This window comes from Neopsephotus bourkii, unplaced genomic scaffold, assembly GCF_033783945.1.
Source record: "Neopsephotus bourkii isolate Nb327-2 ecotype Australia unplaced genomic scaffold, CSIRO-AGI_Nbou_v1 NB_1572, whole genome shotgun sequence".
Taxonomy (NCBI): Eukaryota; Metazoa; Chordata; class Aves; order Psittaciformes; family Psittacidae; genus Neopsephotus; species Neopsephotus bourkii.
In genome coordinates this window covers 2586875-2607237 of record NW_026902048.1, presented here as the reverse complement: position 1 = coordinate 2607237, position 20363 = coordinate 2586875, and the positions used below count along the sequence as shown (strand labels likewise).

Below are 20363 nucleotides of genomic sequence, written 5' to 3'. Positions count from 1 at the left end.
CCAGAACTCAGTGTGCTCTGTGGCTGGACACCTCCCCTGCGGGACTGACTGCTGTCCCGTAGTGCCCCATAAAATCTCTTCCTCCCTGTAAGTCCAAAAGCACTGCCACTTCCAGTATACACAACTGCTGTCAGAATCCCAAAAGCCCAGCAAGAAAAATACATAGCTGAAACAAAGAGTACTTTCTGAGCCTCTTGATTTTCATTACAAACACCCCCAAAGCCTAACAAATAAAAATCTCTCCCTAGTATTCACAATACTCTGATGTTTCTAGAGCTGATAACGTTAACACTCCTCAGAACACAAGGTCCCAATATCACAAAGGAAGGAACCACACAATACCTTTCACAGGGGACACTTTTGTGGCTGCTGGGAATACTTAAAGATACTTGGTACTGAAAACTTGCTGTGGTGCCCAAGAGTCCAGCAACTGGCCCTGGGTAACATTTCATAAGAGCAAGACTCTCACTGTGAGAGCCAGATTCAACCATGTGCCTCACTCTGTGTGCAGTGACTATGATTCATGGCAGATAACACCCAGATCTTGGCCATGGCACCACTGAAGCTCAACAGAAATCAGTTGACTCCCGCAGCCCACACTGCATTCTGTGCAGGAATGTGTTGCCCCCATTTCAGACAGATTAGCTGACACCTACCCAGGGTTTGTCCATGCAAGCTGCCTTATTTTGTACCTTTCTGATTTTGTGAGGCTAGACCTCTTCATGTCTGCAAACCTGCAAAGAACACAAGATTCTGCAAATCATTAGACCTTAAGGGAGCACTTTTGCTATCTTCTTTTTCTCTTTGTTCAATTACCCTGCAGGACAGCAATTAATAGGACATGTGGAATCCCCTCCCCAGCACAGCCAACTCTCAGCTTTAGTTTTCATTCATTCTATGGGGCTTTTATGTTCCCTGGGAACCCTCCTGTGGTTTTCTAAGTTTAATGGATGAATCATTTATCTGCTCCTTTACTAACTTGCCCACACACAGACATTCCCCACAATGTCAAGAGCCTTATTCTAATGCTACTTGCATTGGATTCACACTGCGCTAATTCTCTCATTTAAGCAGAGCCTTTCCCAGTGTACAGGGGCTGCCCAGACAGTTGAAAAGCCTGAGAGATCAAGACCTCTCATGTCTTAAGGGATAACTGTCACCCAAGTTAGTAAAAGGTCACCTCAGATACCAAATGCATTGACTTGAAGACAGCAGACAGATTTTCTAACACCTTTTTTTTAGCCTAGAAGAGGCTTTAACCAAGGCAAATAAAGACACAGCAGACAGGCTGTTAACGCTGTGTTGTGCCAGCAAAGACCAGACAACCTTCAGAAACCCTCAGAGGTTTGGCACGGGCATCTTTGAAAATGACATTCCAATTCCATTCACCAAGGATTTGTGATCACAAGCATGAGCATCCACCACACTCACCATACCTGAGGAGAGGCACGGTGCTCACAGTAATGCAAAGCAAGCTGGGAACAAGCACGCTGGATAGCCTCATCAAGGAGATATCCATCTGGAGTGACACGGGTATCATTGATCTTGCCTTGAAGCAAGGGAATGCATTAAAAGACCACCTGAAGTTCTTTCTGGCCCTAATTCTAAGCTTTTATGATAAAGCACTGGGATCTAAGACCTCAGCAAAGAAGAAGATAAAAAGAAATACCCTGTTTATTTGACATCTGCTCTTTGTTCAGCATGACATCCTTTATGCCATTAACATGGCTCCTCCCTTTCAGCAAACCACTGCTTCCCTAGATGACAGCACATTAATAAATCCTCTCCATCTAATGTGACATGAGGAGTGGCTTAATTAACTGGAGCAGAGGAAGCAGGGTATCAGCTACATGTTTACTTTACTTTGATATGCTAACAGCCACATTCCAAAGAGCTTCTCCCGCACACTCCCCAGCGACAGGAGCCCCGGCTGCTGCTGAATGCAGATCTCAAACAGGCAAAAAACCAGCTCCTTTCTGCATTCCTGCTTCTCTAGCTAAAGATGAGGTTGGGATATTTAGTCCAAATCAAACCACCATTCCCAAATGTAGATTCCCAAACTCTGGCAGCTAATTCACCATCTGTTTATAGACATCATTCCACAGTGCTCATGCACACACATGGAAATACATAGGCTTAATTACTCAAAGTAAGATATATTAGAACAGCTGGACTCCAATTAAGAGGAAAAACAGGGGAAGAAGTAGGTGGATATGAGAGGAGGACCCCAGTTGGGCAGGGACTGATGGACTGGATGAGTCAATACATAGTGCTGGGAAGTATACAGAAGTCTGGCATAATTCAAATTTAGTGAACAAGGGAGAAAGATGGGAATGTAATAGGGAATGAGAAGAGATTTGGGCAGAAACTTAGCAAATGGAGATAATATGAGTTATCCAGAAGCCTTCAAAAACCAGGACTTTGATCTCATAAGCAGCAGGGAGTCACTTCTGTGGGATGCAGGGGTCAAGGAGGGCAAGAGATAAGATCAGAAGGGAAGATGAGCTCTCTGGGAACTTCTGTGTGTACTTACTGCTGGAGAAAAATGGATCTACAGCCCTGGGTCATATGTCTCTGGCACCATGGGTTCACTTGAGGAAAGGTAAGGACTGCACATGGAAGAATTCAGGCAGGGAGACCTGTGCCTTAGTGTGGGAAAAATGGCACTTAGTCTAAGGAAAGAACAGCTGTTGGAAATGGTATAGGAACAAGCAATGGATCAGTGGGAAGAAAGAGAGGCATAGGGGAAAAGGTTGCTCAAGAGTATCTTACACTAAAAAGGAATCAGATCCAGCACAAGTCAAGAGAGATCTGATGCTTTTGAAAGAATACGGGAACGTGTGACTGTGAACTCAGAGAAAACATCACCAGCAACTGTGAAACCAAACTGTAAATCAGGATTTGGATTCTGGCCCTTGAAAGTCACTTCTGCCTGGGGCTCAAAGGCACTTGGATTTGAATGTCTTCTCTTGGCTTCACTTTGTTAAGTGGATGTAAACTGCAGAGAAGAGATTAACCTGCTGATCCTTTCTACAAACTGCTGTAGAATGAAGCAGGATCTTCCCTTCTCACATGCATGCAAACACTGGAATGACAATATGTAAAAGGCAACCAACCAAGGTGACAGGACAACTCAGCACTGTAATAGGTTTTGTGGAGCTGTGTGAATGACTGTCTGCCACTTCAGTGGCTGAAGCAGACACAGGTTAGAAATGAATCCACATTTCTCATCTGCTGCATGGTTTGACAAGAGGACAGAGCTCCACCTCTTCCCTCCTTAAACAACCTTCATGAACCTTACCCTTCACTTTCTGCTATTAAAAATCAACTCATTTCAGTATTTTCATTTTGACTTGTCGTATTCTCAGGATAAGTTTCCATCTGCAGGTTACAATCTTCCAACAAATGGAAAAAACCACCCTGGCATGGCCTGCAATAGCTGCAGATTTGCAAGCCAGGGTTCTAAAACCAGCTCTGAGACTATTTTCATCTTGCTTTTTCAAATCAGTTCTGTGAATTCCAGTTCTGAGTTTGTCAGTTTGTCCCTGCAACTCATCTGAGCCATCTGCTTCAGAGGGCCTGAGTTCAGAGAGAATGAAGAAAAAGATAAAATCAGAGCTTTTAATGAGCCTGCTAAACAATGAGGAACATGGAATTCAGCAGCAGGGATCCCGGAGCCTTCAAATTCCTCAGTATCTCCCTTCCAGAATGAAGAGACAAGGTCAGACTTGGCAATAAATCAGAAACAATATTTGGAGTCTCTGCAGCAAACAGCATCTGCTTTAAGAGCTAACAGTCAGGGTCCAGCATTTGGTTCCAGTTTTTCTTTCTCTTAACTGCAAGCACTAAGAAACTCATGAAGTTATTCAAATAAATGAAAAGATTCTTTTAAGAGTTTCAAGGGCTTTCCTGAGCCGTGCCTATCTCAGCCTGCTGTGGTGTTGGTTGGGGGTGGATTCACGAGCAAGGATCAGTCCTGCAAGCCTTAAACATTCAGCAATGTATGATGAACAATGTTTCAGTGCCTGGAGAGCTTCAGAGCAGGCTGCTGAAGCAGACAGCTCTGGAGATGGCTGAGCACCTGTGCTGCTGATGAATGGCATTCTTCCACGGCTCTCCACTACATTCTTTCCATGTTCTTAAAGAATGACTAAGCAATTGTTACTCTCGAAACCTGAATGAATCTATACTTTTGAACCATGTTAATATTGAAAGTGTATTTTTAGGAGCTGTATGCGTGTCAAGCTGTACTCCTGGCAACACAAGAGCAGCTCAGGCGACCAGCAGCGCAGGCCAGCAGAACGGCATGATTCACAGCAATCAAACTCTGAACAGATGCTTCTCCAAATTGCTTCTGTGATACTTCTCAATTACAGCTCCTACATCCTGACTTACAGGGCTGCCTCAGCTCCTGCCTTCACTTCGTCAAGCTGCCAGCCAACACATGCACTGATAAACTTACTTAGTGATTCTTGGTGTAGTTCTCCTGTTTTAATTCTTTGTGGAGTGCTGATTTAACCTCACAGCCTTCTTGACTTGACAAAACCAATGAGCCTGGGGTTTGTGCCTGATAACATTAATAAGGTTGAGCTGCTGTTAAAGTCTGAACTTGGGTTGAAAAGCTTGTACCGTGTAAGAGAATGGAAGCCGGTCCCCAGTATCTCAGCACTGGATAATACCTCTGCTGCGAGGGTTAGGGAGTGAAAATGATCCTTCCTTGTTGGTGGCCAGGAAGAGGAGACAAACTGCCATGGCTCCGCTTCTCTCCACACAGTCCCACGGGCAGCACATTTGTTCTGGCAAAGCATGACAGTATGGTGGAAGGGGAGGTGACAACACAAAAATAAACCCTAAACTCACTGCAAGATTAATGGCTTGATCCCCTACACAACTGCACTTCCACTCGGAGCTTCTGGTTGTCATGGGTTAAGCCCAGGGGGCAACTAAGTACCATGCAAATGGTGCCACACATCAAAGAGTAGACAGACATAAGCACACACACTGAATGCATACATTTACCAAATCAGGTTAAAATGACTATCAACCTACAGGGCTCTCTTCTGGGTTCCCAAACAGAGCTCACCATTCCAACTTCCACCCCATAGGAAGGGAAGGACCCACACGGTGCTTTATGCAGACATAAACATATCACAGCATCAGCCTGACACAAGTAATGGCTAATGTCAGAGTTAACAGAGCTGGAGATATTTCAGTATGTCCTGAATCTACTTTCTCAAGTGCCTCTTTTCTAGATTACTCTCAAATAAAATGTCACCTTTAAAGTAACACAAGCTGGAGAGAACTTTTCCCTACGAAAAAGACCAGCATGAGCTTTTCTCACACTCAATAAAAAGAAATCTCTCAAGTTCAGACTCGAGCTCCTGTGAAAGAAAACACAGATTTGGATGAATACTGCTCAGCCCCTTGCAATGATTGACAGCAGACAGAAGAGTCCCTGGTGCCTCACAGACACAAGTCAAGGCACAGTCCCAGTCCTGAGGCCTTTATCATCCGAATTCAGAAATGAAAGCATGAGAGGCTCAGTGTGGGGGCTGCACCTGCAGGCAGCACTAAACAAACTTACTGTCACAGTGTCCTGCAGAAGCCAGTGGGACATTTTCATGCACACATGTTCACGTTATTGCTCCAGGCCTTTATGCTAAAGTATCAGGACCAGCAAGGGGAGAACTGCCTCTTCCAGTCTCATGTCCCTCTAAGAACACCTCTGGGAAGCACAGAAGCTCGTATGTACTTGTACATTTCCAGTTCTGAATCAAATCTGTGTGTCCCTGGTTGTGGTGTGCAGAGGTTTTCTCAGCTGCCAAACCCCACTCAGTGAGCTGCTTATGGAGAGGCTTTGCAAGGGGAGCAGCTGTACTTCCCAGCTATGCAGATGGGGTATTTTGGTTCAAGCCTGCTTTGGTGCCCAGTGGCAGTGGCCTCTTGTCAGCTGCCACGTAATGAGCTGTGTTTCCCAACAAAGCCACTTGATTAATGAGAGCATAAACAGCCTCATGGCATTCCTGGAAATGAAGCTGAATATGTATTACATCCGATCTAATTGCACCAGCTATCATAATCACCATGGCCTTGATCAAAATCTCACTGAAATCAACAGGAGTATTACCACTGCCTTTGGAGAAGGCACATTAAACCATTTCCTATCTTCTTTTACTTAGTTCCTAGCCCCAGAAGGATGTTTTTTCTCTTCTTCACTTCAGTGTAAAGCCAAAAAGCTTTACTTCAGTGTTAGACACACTCACAGACACTGGTGCATGTGTGGGTACTCTGCATGTATAAACACACCGGTTCACACACTCACAGACACTGGTGCATGCGTGGGTACTCTGCATGTATAAACACACCGGTTCACTGAAGGAACACAGACACTTCAGTTTTCCCATGTTTGAAAATGCAAGAAGCAACATAGACAAAGATAAAATTAGAAAATAAAGGGATTGTTCCAAGATACTCAGTCAAAAGTTATCACTTTTAAACCTGGCATTCAGGCAAGGAAATCCCAAGGATCTGACCATCACAGCAAACACACCTCTGCACTGCAGCACAAGCTGCAGCAGTCAAGAGCTGGGACCCATCACGGAAAGGACCAGACAGGAGAGAGGTGTAGTGGGGGATTTCATTCATATCTGGACCCAGATAAGACCAAAGTGGAGATAGTACTTTCTCTCTAGCCAACAGACACAGCTAGAAAAGCAGACAAACTGGGGCACAGATGATAGTTAACATGAGATTACGGGTTTCTTAAACAGCCATAAAATATAAAATCCAAATAAAACTAACTTCAATCTTTTTCTCTCATTTTAAGAACAAAAAGTCTCATTAGACAGATGGACTGATTTCAAAGCATCACTTTAACGCTTCAACAAATAAAAACAGCCACCCAGAGTTTCCTAACCTACAGGCCAGTTTTCTTGTACATAACCACAGTGTTTACTATGTTTGTCTACTACAGCACAAATATTGCTGTACATGCCAGAACTTGATGGATGACATTATTAAAAGCAACAAGCAGATCCTCAGCAGAGCATTAGCGTGTACCCAGCAGTGTGGTTATGGTCAGGCAGAGCCTTAGTGCAAACAGATTAGGCAAAATGGCTACACAAATAAGTATGACACAACCACACAAAACCAACAAATACCTTCAACCTGCTGACTGCTCATGAGCACTAACCAGAGTAGAAACACAAGGCTAATTCCAAGCTAAGCAAACACAGAAATCCTTGGCATTCTGCAAATCATGTTGAAAGAGCGACAGGAAGAGAAAGATACTTCATGTGTTGCGTCTAGGATTGAGAGTTTTGGTTATATTTTATATTTTAAGGAGTTCAACGTATTTCAGCTGATCTAACAGGTAAAAAGACCTGTCAATCTAATCCGAACACCTTGCACATTATAGGATTCATAACCTGAAATTTACAAGTGTATGTAGCAGAAACCCTGTGTTCTAATAAAGTTCATGGGTTCAAAGGGCAGTTTATACACACACAGACACACACACACATATATATATATACAGACACACACACACACACATATATAAACACCCCTCAATGAGAATCAGGCTAAAATCTGAAGTGTTCAAGGCCAGATTAGAGAGAGCCTTGGGCAACCTGGTCTAGTGGAAGGTGTCCCTGCCCATGGCAGGGGTTGGAACTGAATGATCTTAAGGTCCTTTCCAACCAAACCATTCTAGGATTCTATGATTTCACCATCTCCTACAGTTACCTTCCTTCTAAATTGGCAAGAACTTTATAAAGAAACCCCACTATTTTCTACATGACTTGGTCAAATTCAAAGTTCTCTGCAACGCATACATAGACAGCAATTCTTTTCCAAAATGAGCATTATCAAAAGATGCATACATTCACATCAATGGATACAGAAAGGCAAACATGTACTCATGCAGAGAAATATTCAGATAGTTTTGCACTAATCTAACCAGGAAGCAAAACCAACTGAAGTAAGCCTGCATCCCAACCCAGAGAATCATTTTATTTCCTCAAAATCAGTGACTGCTCAGAGAAAACAAAAAGCTGAAGCACATCAGAGCCACTGCTCACAAATGCCACGTTGTATTCACTCAGGATTAATGAAGATTGGTGAGGTCCTACAAAATCTACATCTTTTACTGCATACCAGCACTACTGATTCCTAACGCCTCTTCCCTACCTAGGATGTGTAGAAATGCAAAGTCTTATTTTTGGCTTCCTCAGTCTATTTGGCTCTCAAAAGACACAAGCCCAGAGGCAGCCTGTGTTCCCTGCAGTACACTGAATATCAGTACTTTTTCCTACTTAAAGGCAACTGAAACCAATTCTTTCCCATGCTGCATGACCACAGACGTCAGACACCAAGTCATGCAATATCACTCCATCATAAGCTTTTAGTAGAAAACAGGAATGTGAAACTCACTGCATCTCCCCCTTCTCCTTGTCTGTTCTGGCAGGAAGAGTCTTCAAGAATTCCAACAAGTCACTGAGCCATGATTTTGCTTCCTTTCCTAGAAACCATGCTGGCTTTCTTTTATCTCTTTTTATCTGTTAGGTCTGTTTGCTCACCTCTCCCCATTTAAGCTTTTCCCCAGAAGTGAGGCTGAAAGAATTACTCTGGGGTTTCTGGACATTCAACAGAGAAAAGTGAATTTGCTGATTCAGCAGGCTTATCCTTAGCTGAGCATTATCTCCATGACAGATGTTTTAAGGTGAGGCCAAAAGATGACCCAAATTATCTCAAAGACATCAATTCTGAGCAAATGATGAAGTCACCATCTTAGCTCTGGACACAGTCTCCTGTGGAGTGAAAGAATCAGCTGGGATGGCTGACATGATTACCCATCAAAATTCCAAGGACTTAAACTGACTTTCAATCTACCAAATGCACGTCATGTAACAAAATCCTTCCAGGACCAGACACCCTATAAAACGGGCTAGTTATTACACCAGGTCATGGTGCCAGATGGTTAACCAAAGTTGTAGGAAAGAAAGAACCAAAATGAGTATCAGTGCAGGTCAAGCTTCCTTCTTATGGATAGGGACAGGGGGAAGTTTTGTCCATGCTTCCCAGTGCTGTTTTCTTGGTTATCACTGGTTAAATCTCATCTTTACAGTATTTAAATCTTACTCTAAAAATTGCATTTAGTCTTGGCAACTGCAAGACAAAAGAAATGTAAAAGTACAGTAGGCAACTGACCTTCATTTCCTTCCTTCACTCTTACATATCCTGTGTGCAAGTGGAATGCTTCTATTCGATTATCCAATGAATGCAATCATGCCTTATTATCCTACATGTCTGTAGCCTATTGCAAAGTTATGTACAGATGTTTTTACACAGCTTGGGTTTTTAGCTACAGGGTCTATAAAACAATAGAAACTATCTGAAGTGTTTTCAAGCCAGCAAAGGATAAAGGCACTGTAAAGCAGTCAACTGGATAAAAGCCATCTATGGCTGACAGGAGGAGAAGAAAAACCTCAGAGGTTTCTCAACTATAAATACATTGGCTTTCTAAAACAACACGTGGCTGCACACTGCAGCCACTGACCACACTGGAATGTGTGAACAGAGGTAAAAATAAAGACCCAGGCAGTGGCAAGAAGAAACACAAACCTCTGGCCTGTTGAAGAGTTAAATCAGGATTTCGCTGACCTGAAGATCTGGCTGCTGCCCAAAGAAGCTGAGCTTCCACTGGGAAGGCCTGAGAAGAGGTAGCATTGCCTCCAGCTGAGGGGCCTGGACTGAGAGTTGAGAGCTGCAGCTTAGCCCCCAGCCAGCTCTGTCCTTTGGCATGTCCTTTCACATGACCAGGCTTCATTTTCTCGCCCAGTACAATGGGGTTAACAGTTCTGATCTCTTTGGTAAAGAGCGTTGTATTTTACTGAGGAAAAGCCCCATTTACAAATTCATTTTCTTCTCCTCTCAAGAAATTGATTTTTAAAACTAAACTAAAATGCAAAAAAACACTTAGTGGCACAGGTCTACCAGGGAGGCACCGTAAATCAATGGGTAAGGCACTGAACTGGGAGTCAGGAGGTGCCAAATCTGTTCCCTGCTCTTGGATAAGACACAATGAGCAAATGCTTTTATGATTCAGTCTTTTCCCTGCCCACCTGGTCTGAAGTGTGTCATAGGAAAAATCCTGCTTTCTGCTGCAAAGAACCTTGGGCTGTCATTTTTAGCACAGATAACAATAGCAATGGGTATAGCGTACTGACAGTAGGTTTGACACCAGAAAACAACACTGTTTCTCTTTCCATAGCCTTATATTATAGAAGAGAAGCAGGATGACCTATGGGAACAGAAGAGATGGTTTTGGTTTATGTTTATTCTTGTCAAAATCCCGCAGAGAACCAAATCCTCAGAGCAATGGGAAATGCTGGAGCTGGGGAGCGAGCCTGGTGAAACAGTGCAGAAAGCATGTAAAATCTGCACATCTCCACTGACATGGATGAGGAGAGAGACAACAGCAGAAATACTATAAACCCTAAAGACAGAAATAGTCTGTCCACAGACCTAATATGAGATTGTTCTGTTTGTGTCTGCCTCAAAAGCTTCTCAGCTTCACACACACACAGTAGCAAGGAGCAGTTCCAGAGCTTTTCCTGACAGTTGTTTGGCAGCATGTACTAAGCTGGACATCAATTAGGCTTCCGCCTTCAGCTTGTCTGTTCGCAAACACAGTGACCACTTTCAGAGATCAACAGCAGAGATTTCTTTAAATCATGATTAAATGTCATTTAGCCATAAGCAAAGCCTTGGTTCTCAGGCAATGTCCTACAAATCATCCCTCATTTAGAAAATAACCAAGGCAGAAAATTGTAAGGGGATAAAACCATAATTCTGAAGTTCTAGCATCATATATTCACGTGACCCATAAACACAGGAACTGCCAGCCACACAAGAGAAGAAACATTAAAAAATTATGTTTCTGATTGGCTTTTACTCCACGATAGCAGGAAAACTTACTGAATTGCTTCTGTGAGATACTGCCACATAAATTCACTAGAAACTGTTAGTTAAAACAATAATAACATGTCCTTTCAATAACGTAGGAAGGAGGTGAGGGGCAAAAAGGTGGGGAAGGGAACATCTTATGCAGGTATCTGCCCTTTAAGCCAGGAGACTGAAATTCCCAGGTGCGTTGTGTACACGTCTATATAATTTCACGCAGACATAAATGGCCCTGGAGTGGAATGTAGTACATGTTTGCACTCGTACCAGTCAAACTGCACAGTGATTTAGCACAGAGAGTGAGTTATGACATGGAGCTGAAATGAAAGAGTACAGTCAGTGTATCAGAATAAATATCAACAAAGTCACGGCAAATATTTTCCCTCATGACATACTCCTTTTAATAAAGGCAACAGAAAGGAGCTTAGTTATACACCAATTTGACATTAAGCTAGGATTGGGTTTGGAGCTTTAGACGCCTGATGTACCATAAGACAAGTTTTGTAGCCAGTGAGTTTGCTGAAGATATCTTTCATTCAAGTAGTCTTCAGTGCCTTTCTTGTACAGCAATGATGTGATGGCCTGAAGGATACTTACTCAGAAATATGCTGTCTGGTAAAGGAATATTACAGTTCTTTTCCACAGCATTGTAAACAGGTTTTCTCTTGTATTTATCAAAACAGATTACCGTGGACTATTAGTAAAACCCTTGGAGAAGGTAAAGTTTTGAAGGTAAGAGACACTTAAACATCCTGCATCAACTCTGGGGCAACTCACAATAAGGAAAACAAAAGCTTGAGTGAGGTTTGGAGTGAGCAACAAGAAGAGCAAGATTTAAGATCAGCGAAGATACGCTAACAAATAGCAGCAGGGTGGTAAGCTGATGAGATGATTTTGGACATGCTCCCTTAGTTGACAAGAAAGACTGTGTGTCTTTCAGCAGCCAGCCTGAATACCAATGAACATTAATTACCAATAGCAGTTTGATGGTGAGGGAAATGAAAGGCCAGGTACAGAGCAGGAAATGTGTTATTCCTCCCTGCTGACAGTGTTTAGTTCCAAATCACGGAGAACAAGCTACCTTCAAACAGATACCACCACTGTGAGGCCTACTGTTTTATCTTGTGGGATGGGTGCTTACTAAGCAGAGAGACAGACAGATAAATAATTGGAAAACAGAAGTGCTTAAAACGCATTTTAGGGCTACAAAAGGAGAATGATGTATGGAGGAGAACAACTAAGGAAGTGCTAGAGGTTTATGAAGAACAAAGTGTAGTAAATGTAGGGAAATTCCATGAGCTCAGTGGGCAGGCCATGCGGTTAGCGTGATGGAAGACAGACCAGCCAGGCTTCTCCAGGGAGAGCAGCCTCTTGGTGTCCAGGCACAGCTGAACAAAGGGAAGATGAAGGAGCAAAATTGAGCAAGAGCTTCTAAGAGTTCTGAAATACCACCGAAGAGAAATAAATCCTTGACAAAAAGGCAAGGAAAGAAGGTTAATGGTGAGAGCCACTGAGGGTCTGTGATACTGAGAGCTGGGCACTGGAAACACAGGGAAGAGGGAACAACGACAAACGTACGGGAGATCTGTCACTGACCCTTCCTCCACTAAACACTTGCATTTATTTCGATTACACAAATTAATTCTTGCTCCCAAGACACGAAACAGAGAAAAGATGAAGAAAAAAGTTAAGATAACTGAAAACTCAGTCACTAGCACTCACAGATTAATGAATTCCTATAAAAGAACAGACTGATCATTCAGCCCTTTTCTACAAAAAGACGTTGCAATGGGACAAGCTAAGCTCCACACTAAGGACAGTATTTTGTAATTGGCTACTCTGTCTCTTCCAGAAAAACACTCATTTTTCAGCTAAGGAGACCAAGAATCCCCCACTACCCTTTGTATATGGAATGAATAAAGACAAACCTAAACACGGCTACTGAGCTGCAAAACAAACCCAAGGGCAGATGAAATTCAAATGCTCCAATTTCTTTAACAACAACAGAAAATAAACCTCTATAAAATAGCATCAACCCTTCACTCAATCAACTACATTGCACACGTTTTAAGGTTTTGTAGAAATGAATAAGAGAGCTGATGCATTTAACAATAAATATGTAGTCTGTTAAAACTGGCATGCCCAGCTTTATTTTTTACATGGATGGAGGGGAACAGATTGTATATATATACCCTTTATATTTTCTGTTTGACTTGTATTTCCAAAAGCAGACTGGATCAGCTTCACTGTGGTTTCCACTGGGTTTCATTTTCTGGCTCTCAGACACTATTGTTTCTTTGCAAGGTTTGTATTTCAGGGATTTTGAATGCTCAAATAGCTTTATAGGCATCTCAACTGATTTTCAGAAAGTGCAAAGGACCATCTGCAGGGTATCTGGCTTTCTAAAGGTGTCTCAGGTACTCCAAACCAACTAATCCCTCTAGGAAAAACCTCTACCAGGTTTCTGACAGAGGCCCAAAGAGGGGTCGCATGTCTCAGACAACATACAAGAACATGACTAGGATGCTGATCCTGCTCACAAACAAAATCCTCCGTGAGCCTGACATAAGCAAGAATTTCCTCTGGTCTTTAGCTGTGAGCCTGCAAACAGCTGTGCACATGTGAAGCCATGTCTCTGAAACAAGGAGAAACACACACAGGACACTGAGATGAAGAAGAGGAAAGGTTATGGCAGCAGGAATTCCTCCTTACTCGAGTGGCTGTGCTCATCCCAGGGCTTCTAATGAAACTTCTGCAATCTTATGTTACACTCACTTGGCACACTGCTTTTTCAGTGGGAATTTGGAAGAGGAGAGATTGCTAGCTGGTGAAAAGAAATTGGAAGGCTGTTGTGTGTAGGGTGGGGCCTGAGATGGTAGTGATGAATATGCCCAATAGCACAGTCCTGCACTGTCTGGGTTGTGCAGCCGAGCACTTATTCCCTAGCAACCAACAGACAAGGGGAAAAAGTCTTCCACTGCACTGTACCACAGCTCCCTTTGGTTTCATAAAGCCAGCCTAACACTCTATTGCCCTACAGAGCCACAAGTGACAGAAAAATTGGCAGTGCTGGGAGGTCTCTTCCTTTCACAAACTCTGAATCAACCTGCCAGTGTTCCTTTAAGCAACATTTTAACCTAGAGTATGTTCATTTTAATGCGTTAAAGTGTGTTTGGTTTTGGTCTGAAGGACAGCCCCAGCAAGCCTTTTGCTAAAGCCAGGCACTGCTTCTCTAATGAATTGTTTTAAGCAGCAGGTATTTCTATTTATTCTGGCATCAACTAAAAACCCGCCCTGGAATATACAGAAACATTCAACATGAACCACTACGGAAAATGTTTTTAATGTGAGAATTCTTTTCTTTTCCACTCACAGCACAGCAGCTAGTCCTTCCCCTTTCCTTAGGGATTAATTCTCTGTTGTGACACTCTCAGGGGACTGGAATCAGTATCACACTGGGAGGAAGATTTAGACGAACAGCACACAGTACCAGCAGGACGACCAGAACTGTTACTTGGCTGTAGGCAGGAGGCCACCCAACTGTGCAGCAAACAGCCAAGAAGGTAGGAATGGGCAGTGCCTTATTCAGGTGTTTTACATGGAATTATAAAAGGATGAAATCTACTTGGAGACCTGGACCAAATGTTGTTTGGGCACATTTTGAAACACTTTAATATGATAAACTCCTAAGGAGAAAGCAGGGTGTAGCTACAAAGGGAGGGAAGTTGGTTAATAGCACCATAACATGCAGCTCTCTCACAGCACTTTTCACCCATAGGTCTCTAACTGCACTTTGGAAGGAAGGGAAAGACTAAGGTACGAAGACACTGGTGCAGCAGGATGCCATCTCTGCAGTCAGCAGCGCAGTCAAAACCAAACCTCAATTTCCCCATTCACATATTGGGGTTGGGAAGAGCCAAGAAAAAAGGCAAATTCTGGAAGGATTTCTAATCTTCAGGACTTAGAAATTACCTTTGAGACCTTTAATTAAAGCCAGCCAGGAGATGGGAATGTTTTTCACACAAACATTGATTCGCTTGTGGAAACAGTGTGGAAAACTCTGTTTCTCTATCACCCCTGCTCAGATGCTTGGTTTTCTCCAGGCAGCTATTCCTTCAATTAAACCTGCCCATCCGCAGCGTACACACTACACTCTGCTTTCTTTTCCCCAACATCAAGCCACAGAAAAGCACATGTGACTGCAGCAGAGGTAAAGACATTTTTAACCAGGGCAATTTAAGGATATTTAAGACACATTCTCATTTTCCATTTCCCAGTTCCACACTGCCCCCACTTTTATTATTAGCTGAATACAGGGAAGCTTCAGCTTGGATCTGGGGTAACATGTACACTGAGGAATCAAGGCCAAGCTTTGCCTTGAAATATGCAGGATCATTCCTAACTAACCGTAAAGCTGCTTATTTGGCACTAGCAGTGGAAATATTGAACGAAAGGGGCATTCTCAATCTGCTTATGTCACAGAAAGGTTGGATCCTGACAACGTGCAAGGCTCCAAGCTGCAGCCTGATATTAATAGCTAGACATTAAACTCTCAATTTGGCTGGCTTAGAGGCAGCTCAATTGGAACAAAGATTCTTCTGCAGGAAACGGCAGATCTGGTTAGAGTCACATCACGGGAGATGAGTTTGAAGCAGCAGCACACTGCAAGCTTTTTGAGTGGTGTGTGACAAGGCTGCATTGCACAAAGCCAACCTTTCCTGCTCGAGCTGCAGAGTATCAGGGGTCCCACAACAGAGGCTGTGGAAGCACAACTGTTGTAAATCTATTGCACACAGTCATGTTGTTTTCCTTCCATCCACCTCCTTTGGAATTCATTCCTTCTCAAAGCTAACTCACACAACCAAATGGAGCAATGAGCATTAACAAACTACTTCTTAAACAAACGTGGTCCTGTTTCTTGATGCAGGCAGTGGGGTCTCACCCCACAAAGACATACCTACATATTTTCACCATTTTTGAGCTTGTTTCAGCCATTATGTAACCTTCCACACTACTTTGGCAGCTGGGCCAAGAAAATTTGAACCAAGTCCCCAGAGCAACTGGTTTCAGTGAGGGGCCCCTGCCAGAATACAAATACAAACCTCCTGCTGCTGTTTTCTCTCGGTGTCTGCATGGCAGGCAAAGATTCCAGACAGGTTTTTCAATATGGATCTTTCTGAGCACAAACGAACACCTCTTCTAAGCCATTTAAACTTCATAATCCCACTTCCGAACAACACTGGGCCTCCATACTTCCATCAGGGAAAGTTTTGCTTCCATATTTCTCACAAAGAAAATCAAGGAACTGTCACTAGAACACCCGTTACCTGCAGCTCTCCGAGTCCTCTGATTTCAGTACACATCATCTAATAGATTCTTTGTAGTTTCCTGAACATGACTAAGAAACATTAGATTCTAGACTTGTATTGCATCATATAATCAAGGACATCATGCTGCTTTGGGTGAGAAGTTCTTAAGTCATGCAATCTCCTGTAGCTTTGCACTCAAAATCCTCATTTCATGGAGGTAGACAGCAGCATTCAGAATGTGACTTGCCAAATGTCACACAGTGAGTCAATGCCAGAGCTGGGAATAGAAATCAGGAGTCTAGAGCCCAGATCCTCTCCCTTATATAGAGAAGTAGCCTCAGTCTCCTAGTTTAGGGGAATGCCTGCTTACCAGAAAGATGTTTCTTCCTTTACAGGATGGCAGCATACCACATTGCAATGGCCAACGTCATCCATAAGCAGGTATAAAACCACATATGCATCTGTTGAGATCATGTTCTTAATATATAGAAGTGAAGCATAAGGCAAGAAATGAAAGCAAGCTGCTATTCTGAAGAACTTTGGGGAGTGTTATAACCTCAGCATCACTGAAAGACCAAATATGATTCCACTCTGCTAGCTTCTTGCTTTCACAGGTAACATTGCTGTTTTGGAGTGGACTAACTTGGGAGCTAGAATTAGGAATAGGAGCCTGGCAACAACAGAGACAGCACACCACCTCTGGGTTCAGACAACAGAAACAGTGGGGCATAGAAAACGCGTAAGTGAAGACACTGGTGCTTTGCTGCTATATAATAAAACCGTCAGGGAGAAGGAAGGAAGGAAGGAAGGAAGGAAAAGTAAGACTGAAGACAGCAAGGAGGCCAGGCTGGTTTTGTCCTAGGAACATCCACCTTTAAATATCTTGGAAAAACTATGCTGAAGAGAGTCACAAATGAGTTTAATCTTTGTTGCTCTGATCTTCCGCTCTCTCCACTGCAGCCACAGCCTGCAGCAAGAAGTACTTGGGTATTGTAAGAACAGAAAAGAAGTTACAAAAATATTTCCTTAGTCATGCTGTCTATGGTAATATAATTCCCTGAATAGAGATCTTCAACAATACTGTCTTTACAAATGGAAAGAGCTCTGACCTTAGTCAGCATGTGCCTGCCACCAGCTTCTCTTCTTTCTTTTTGTTACTTTATTGCATCTTACAACAGCCATCTCCAGATGCAGGTACACAGTATAAAAACCCTTCTCAGTGGAAGTGTGTTTTCCCTTGGGCACGGAATAAATGATTGCAAGAGATTCTGACTGGCAAAAAAGACCTTGGACATAGAGGCCAGTCCTTGTCCATGTTTGAAAAGAAAATGTGTGTGTTTTCCAGCTCTGTATTTCCTCCTTTTACCTGATCAATCCCCACAAAACCGAAGGGGAAGGACTTGCCTTCTGGGCTGAGGCTTCTGTAGGTACTTCCAGAGGTCCTACTGAAGGCATTTCCCCCCTGTGCTCTTCATCACCCACTACTGGGTGGTAAAGCAAAGCAAACCCTAGATCTGTGTCTCTCTGAACACTGGACTATAAGATCAGCTGAAAATCAGGATCCACTCCAAGTTTACATAGGATGTAGGATAAGGGGCCACTTGACATAGAGGCAAGCCTAAAAAAAGTCACGCAATCGTCATGGAGAGGATGTTGAGCTGTGCCTCCAAACACCGCAGCTACTTAAAGATACCAGGAGGACAGGTACAGTGAAGGTTACTGCTACCTAAGCTACATAAATAATGTATTTAACATGTGGGATGCAATGACCCTGTGTATCCAGGGTTTGGATAAGATTAAAGGCCATTAGGAAGTAGGAGAAGTAGGAGGCAGAAGATTTAACTTGGCTTTCCTACAATGAGGTATTCTTCTCTGGTGTCTGAGTGCCAGTTTGATCTGGGAGTGTTACACAGGTTCTTACAATGGGAAATACATTCATTAATTTGCAAGTTCTTTTAGGTGAGAGAGCACTGAAAGTAGCATTGTACAGACACACCAAAAGACAGTTTCTTAATCTCCAGTTATCTAATTCTACATCCACTTCAAAGCAGGAATATTTCAGATCACTTCCTGAACTCAGAGGCCTCCAGTGCTTACAAGGGGTTAATATTTAATTAACATTTTATTTATAATTCATACCCTGCTCAACTAATCCTATTGGTATCACAGAGATATACAGAATAGCAAAAGCAACTTAACAGCGAACCAAGCCCAGAAAGCTCCTCTTAGTACGGTGCTGGCTATCAAAACAGTCTGCCCTACTTCTTTCACTTACCCACAGTGTCACAAGGCTCGTCTTTGTGTACGCAGAAATCTGTCCTAGAAAGAAAAACAGAACAGAAGTGAAATGTATCCTGTGCCTCCAGACTTGAGGCTAGGGAAAAGCAGCGATGCATGACTCACATATCATGGGTGTTGAGGTTTGAGGGTTTTTTTACAACTGCTGTGCAGGCTACATGATGACAACACAGATAGCACTGATTGCTACTGTGAGATTACAGCAATTATGTGAATCAGCTCCATATACTACAGCCCAATTGAACAGACCTCAGCATGTAAAAGAGCCTCACTCTGTGATGTCAGACTTCTGCAACTGGATTAAAACTGAACCTCTTATTTTCACAAGAGAACTGTAACAAAAAGGAGCAGGCACCCTGTGATGTAACAGCATCATTAAAAGTGGGAGGAGGAGATGTGTTGGGGTGCTGCCTGGAGACACAGAACTGAATACGTACAGCCAGAAATTCTTAATTCTTCAGGTTTTTTTCTTCTTACACTAGTACAGTAAAGCACAAGAAAGAAGCAGGATTTAAAAGTGAAGACTGATGTTGATAAGGAAGAAGGAAGAGAACTTCAAGATTTGCCAGGTAACAGCCAGGTGAATTGGGTTCAGCTACACTCATTACAGTCCAATTTGCCATTTTATGCTTTGAACCCAACACAGAGAGGTTCAAGAGACTTCATTTGGTCTCTGTTACTCCCCCACATCTCATCAAGACAGGATCTATTACCTGTGCCCTCGACACCCACGGATCAACCAGGGATCCATGGAACTGTATTAAACAGAAAGAATAAAAAACCTTGAAGTTCACCATCTAAGCAATGATACTTCACATGAGTAGATGTAAATAAGATTCCTCATGACAGAAGAACAAGTGTGGGAGAAAAAGTATTTTACAACTAAACTAATGGTTTGAATACATTTCAATAAGCACTTCAACCCAAACCTTTAGGAGCTATCTTCACCAGACCTGCTTTGCAACGTGATCTGCTATGAAGAGAAGCTGGAGAAAAGCATGTGCTAAAACATTTCAGGAGTTCCCAAGGGAAGCTGAGGAACCATAATCTCTATCATTATGGCTTTCCTCACCCTGCGGGGAGGCTACTGAGAGAATCAGATTAGTACATTTGGAGTGTGATATTTGAAATGCCTGAGTGTCCAGTGGGAGTCTGAGTTTAAGAGTTTGGCAGGGAGAAGATTAAAAATAGTTAGAGAAAGATAAATACTTAGAAAAAGAAAACACTTGGAGAAAGATAAAAATAGGGGAAGATTAAAAATACTACTTTCTGAAGAAAAATATGAAATCTAGGGTTATAGGAAAAGGGATTTAAGGCCCAGGACTGCAGCTGATGAACCCAAACCCTTCACACCAAAGTCCTTTGAAAGTCACAAATCAAGTTGTCAAGGGCTTGGAAGGAGAGAAACAACAGCTTCTACCAGCTTTTGTTAAGCAGACATTGAAAACCAACCATGCTTAAATGCAGAAAAACTGTAACAACCACCGAAGTGTTAAAAAATCAGATGGGAACAAAACAGAATCGGAAGCTACGACCACACACCAGCCCCAGCTTTCATTTTTCACCATAGCCTGACTGTGTCTCGACACCTTGGCATTCCAGCCTTTCCAGAGAAGACTAATGACAGTCTCCTGACGGAGCTGGCACAAACACGCCTGCTTGAGTTCCCAGAGCCAACTTGACAGAGGTTTATTTAAGGACTTATTATGTTATATAAACTGGTAAATCAAACAGATGCTTTTCTTGTGACAACAGATAGCTGAACTATTAGTAGATGGCAGGAGGCCATTG

At 42.8% G+C, this 20363-nt stretch overlaps 1 protein-coding gene across 2 annotated transcripts in view; it reads right to left on the bottom strand.

The window, feature by feature from the left end:
- The window catches only part of ADAMTS17 (ADAM metallopeptidase with thrombospondin type 1 motif 17), a 170255-nt gene that overhangs the window by 111555 nt on the left and 38337 nt on the right, over positions 1–20363 (bottom strand). For both annotated transcript variants that reach the window (XM_061371256.1, XM_061371257.1), the window contains exon 7: positions 18550–18593. In XM_061371256.1, the coding sequence (XP_061227240.1) occupies positions 18550–18593 (44 nt within the window). The remainder of the gene's footprint in view (positions 1–18549; positions 18594–20363) is intronic.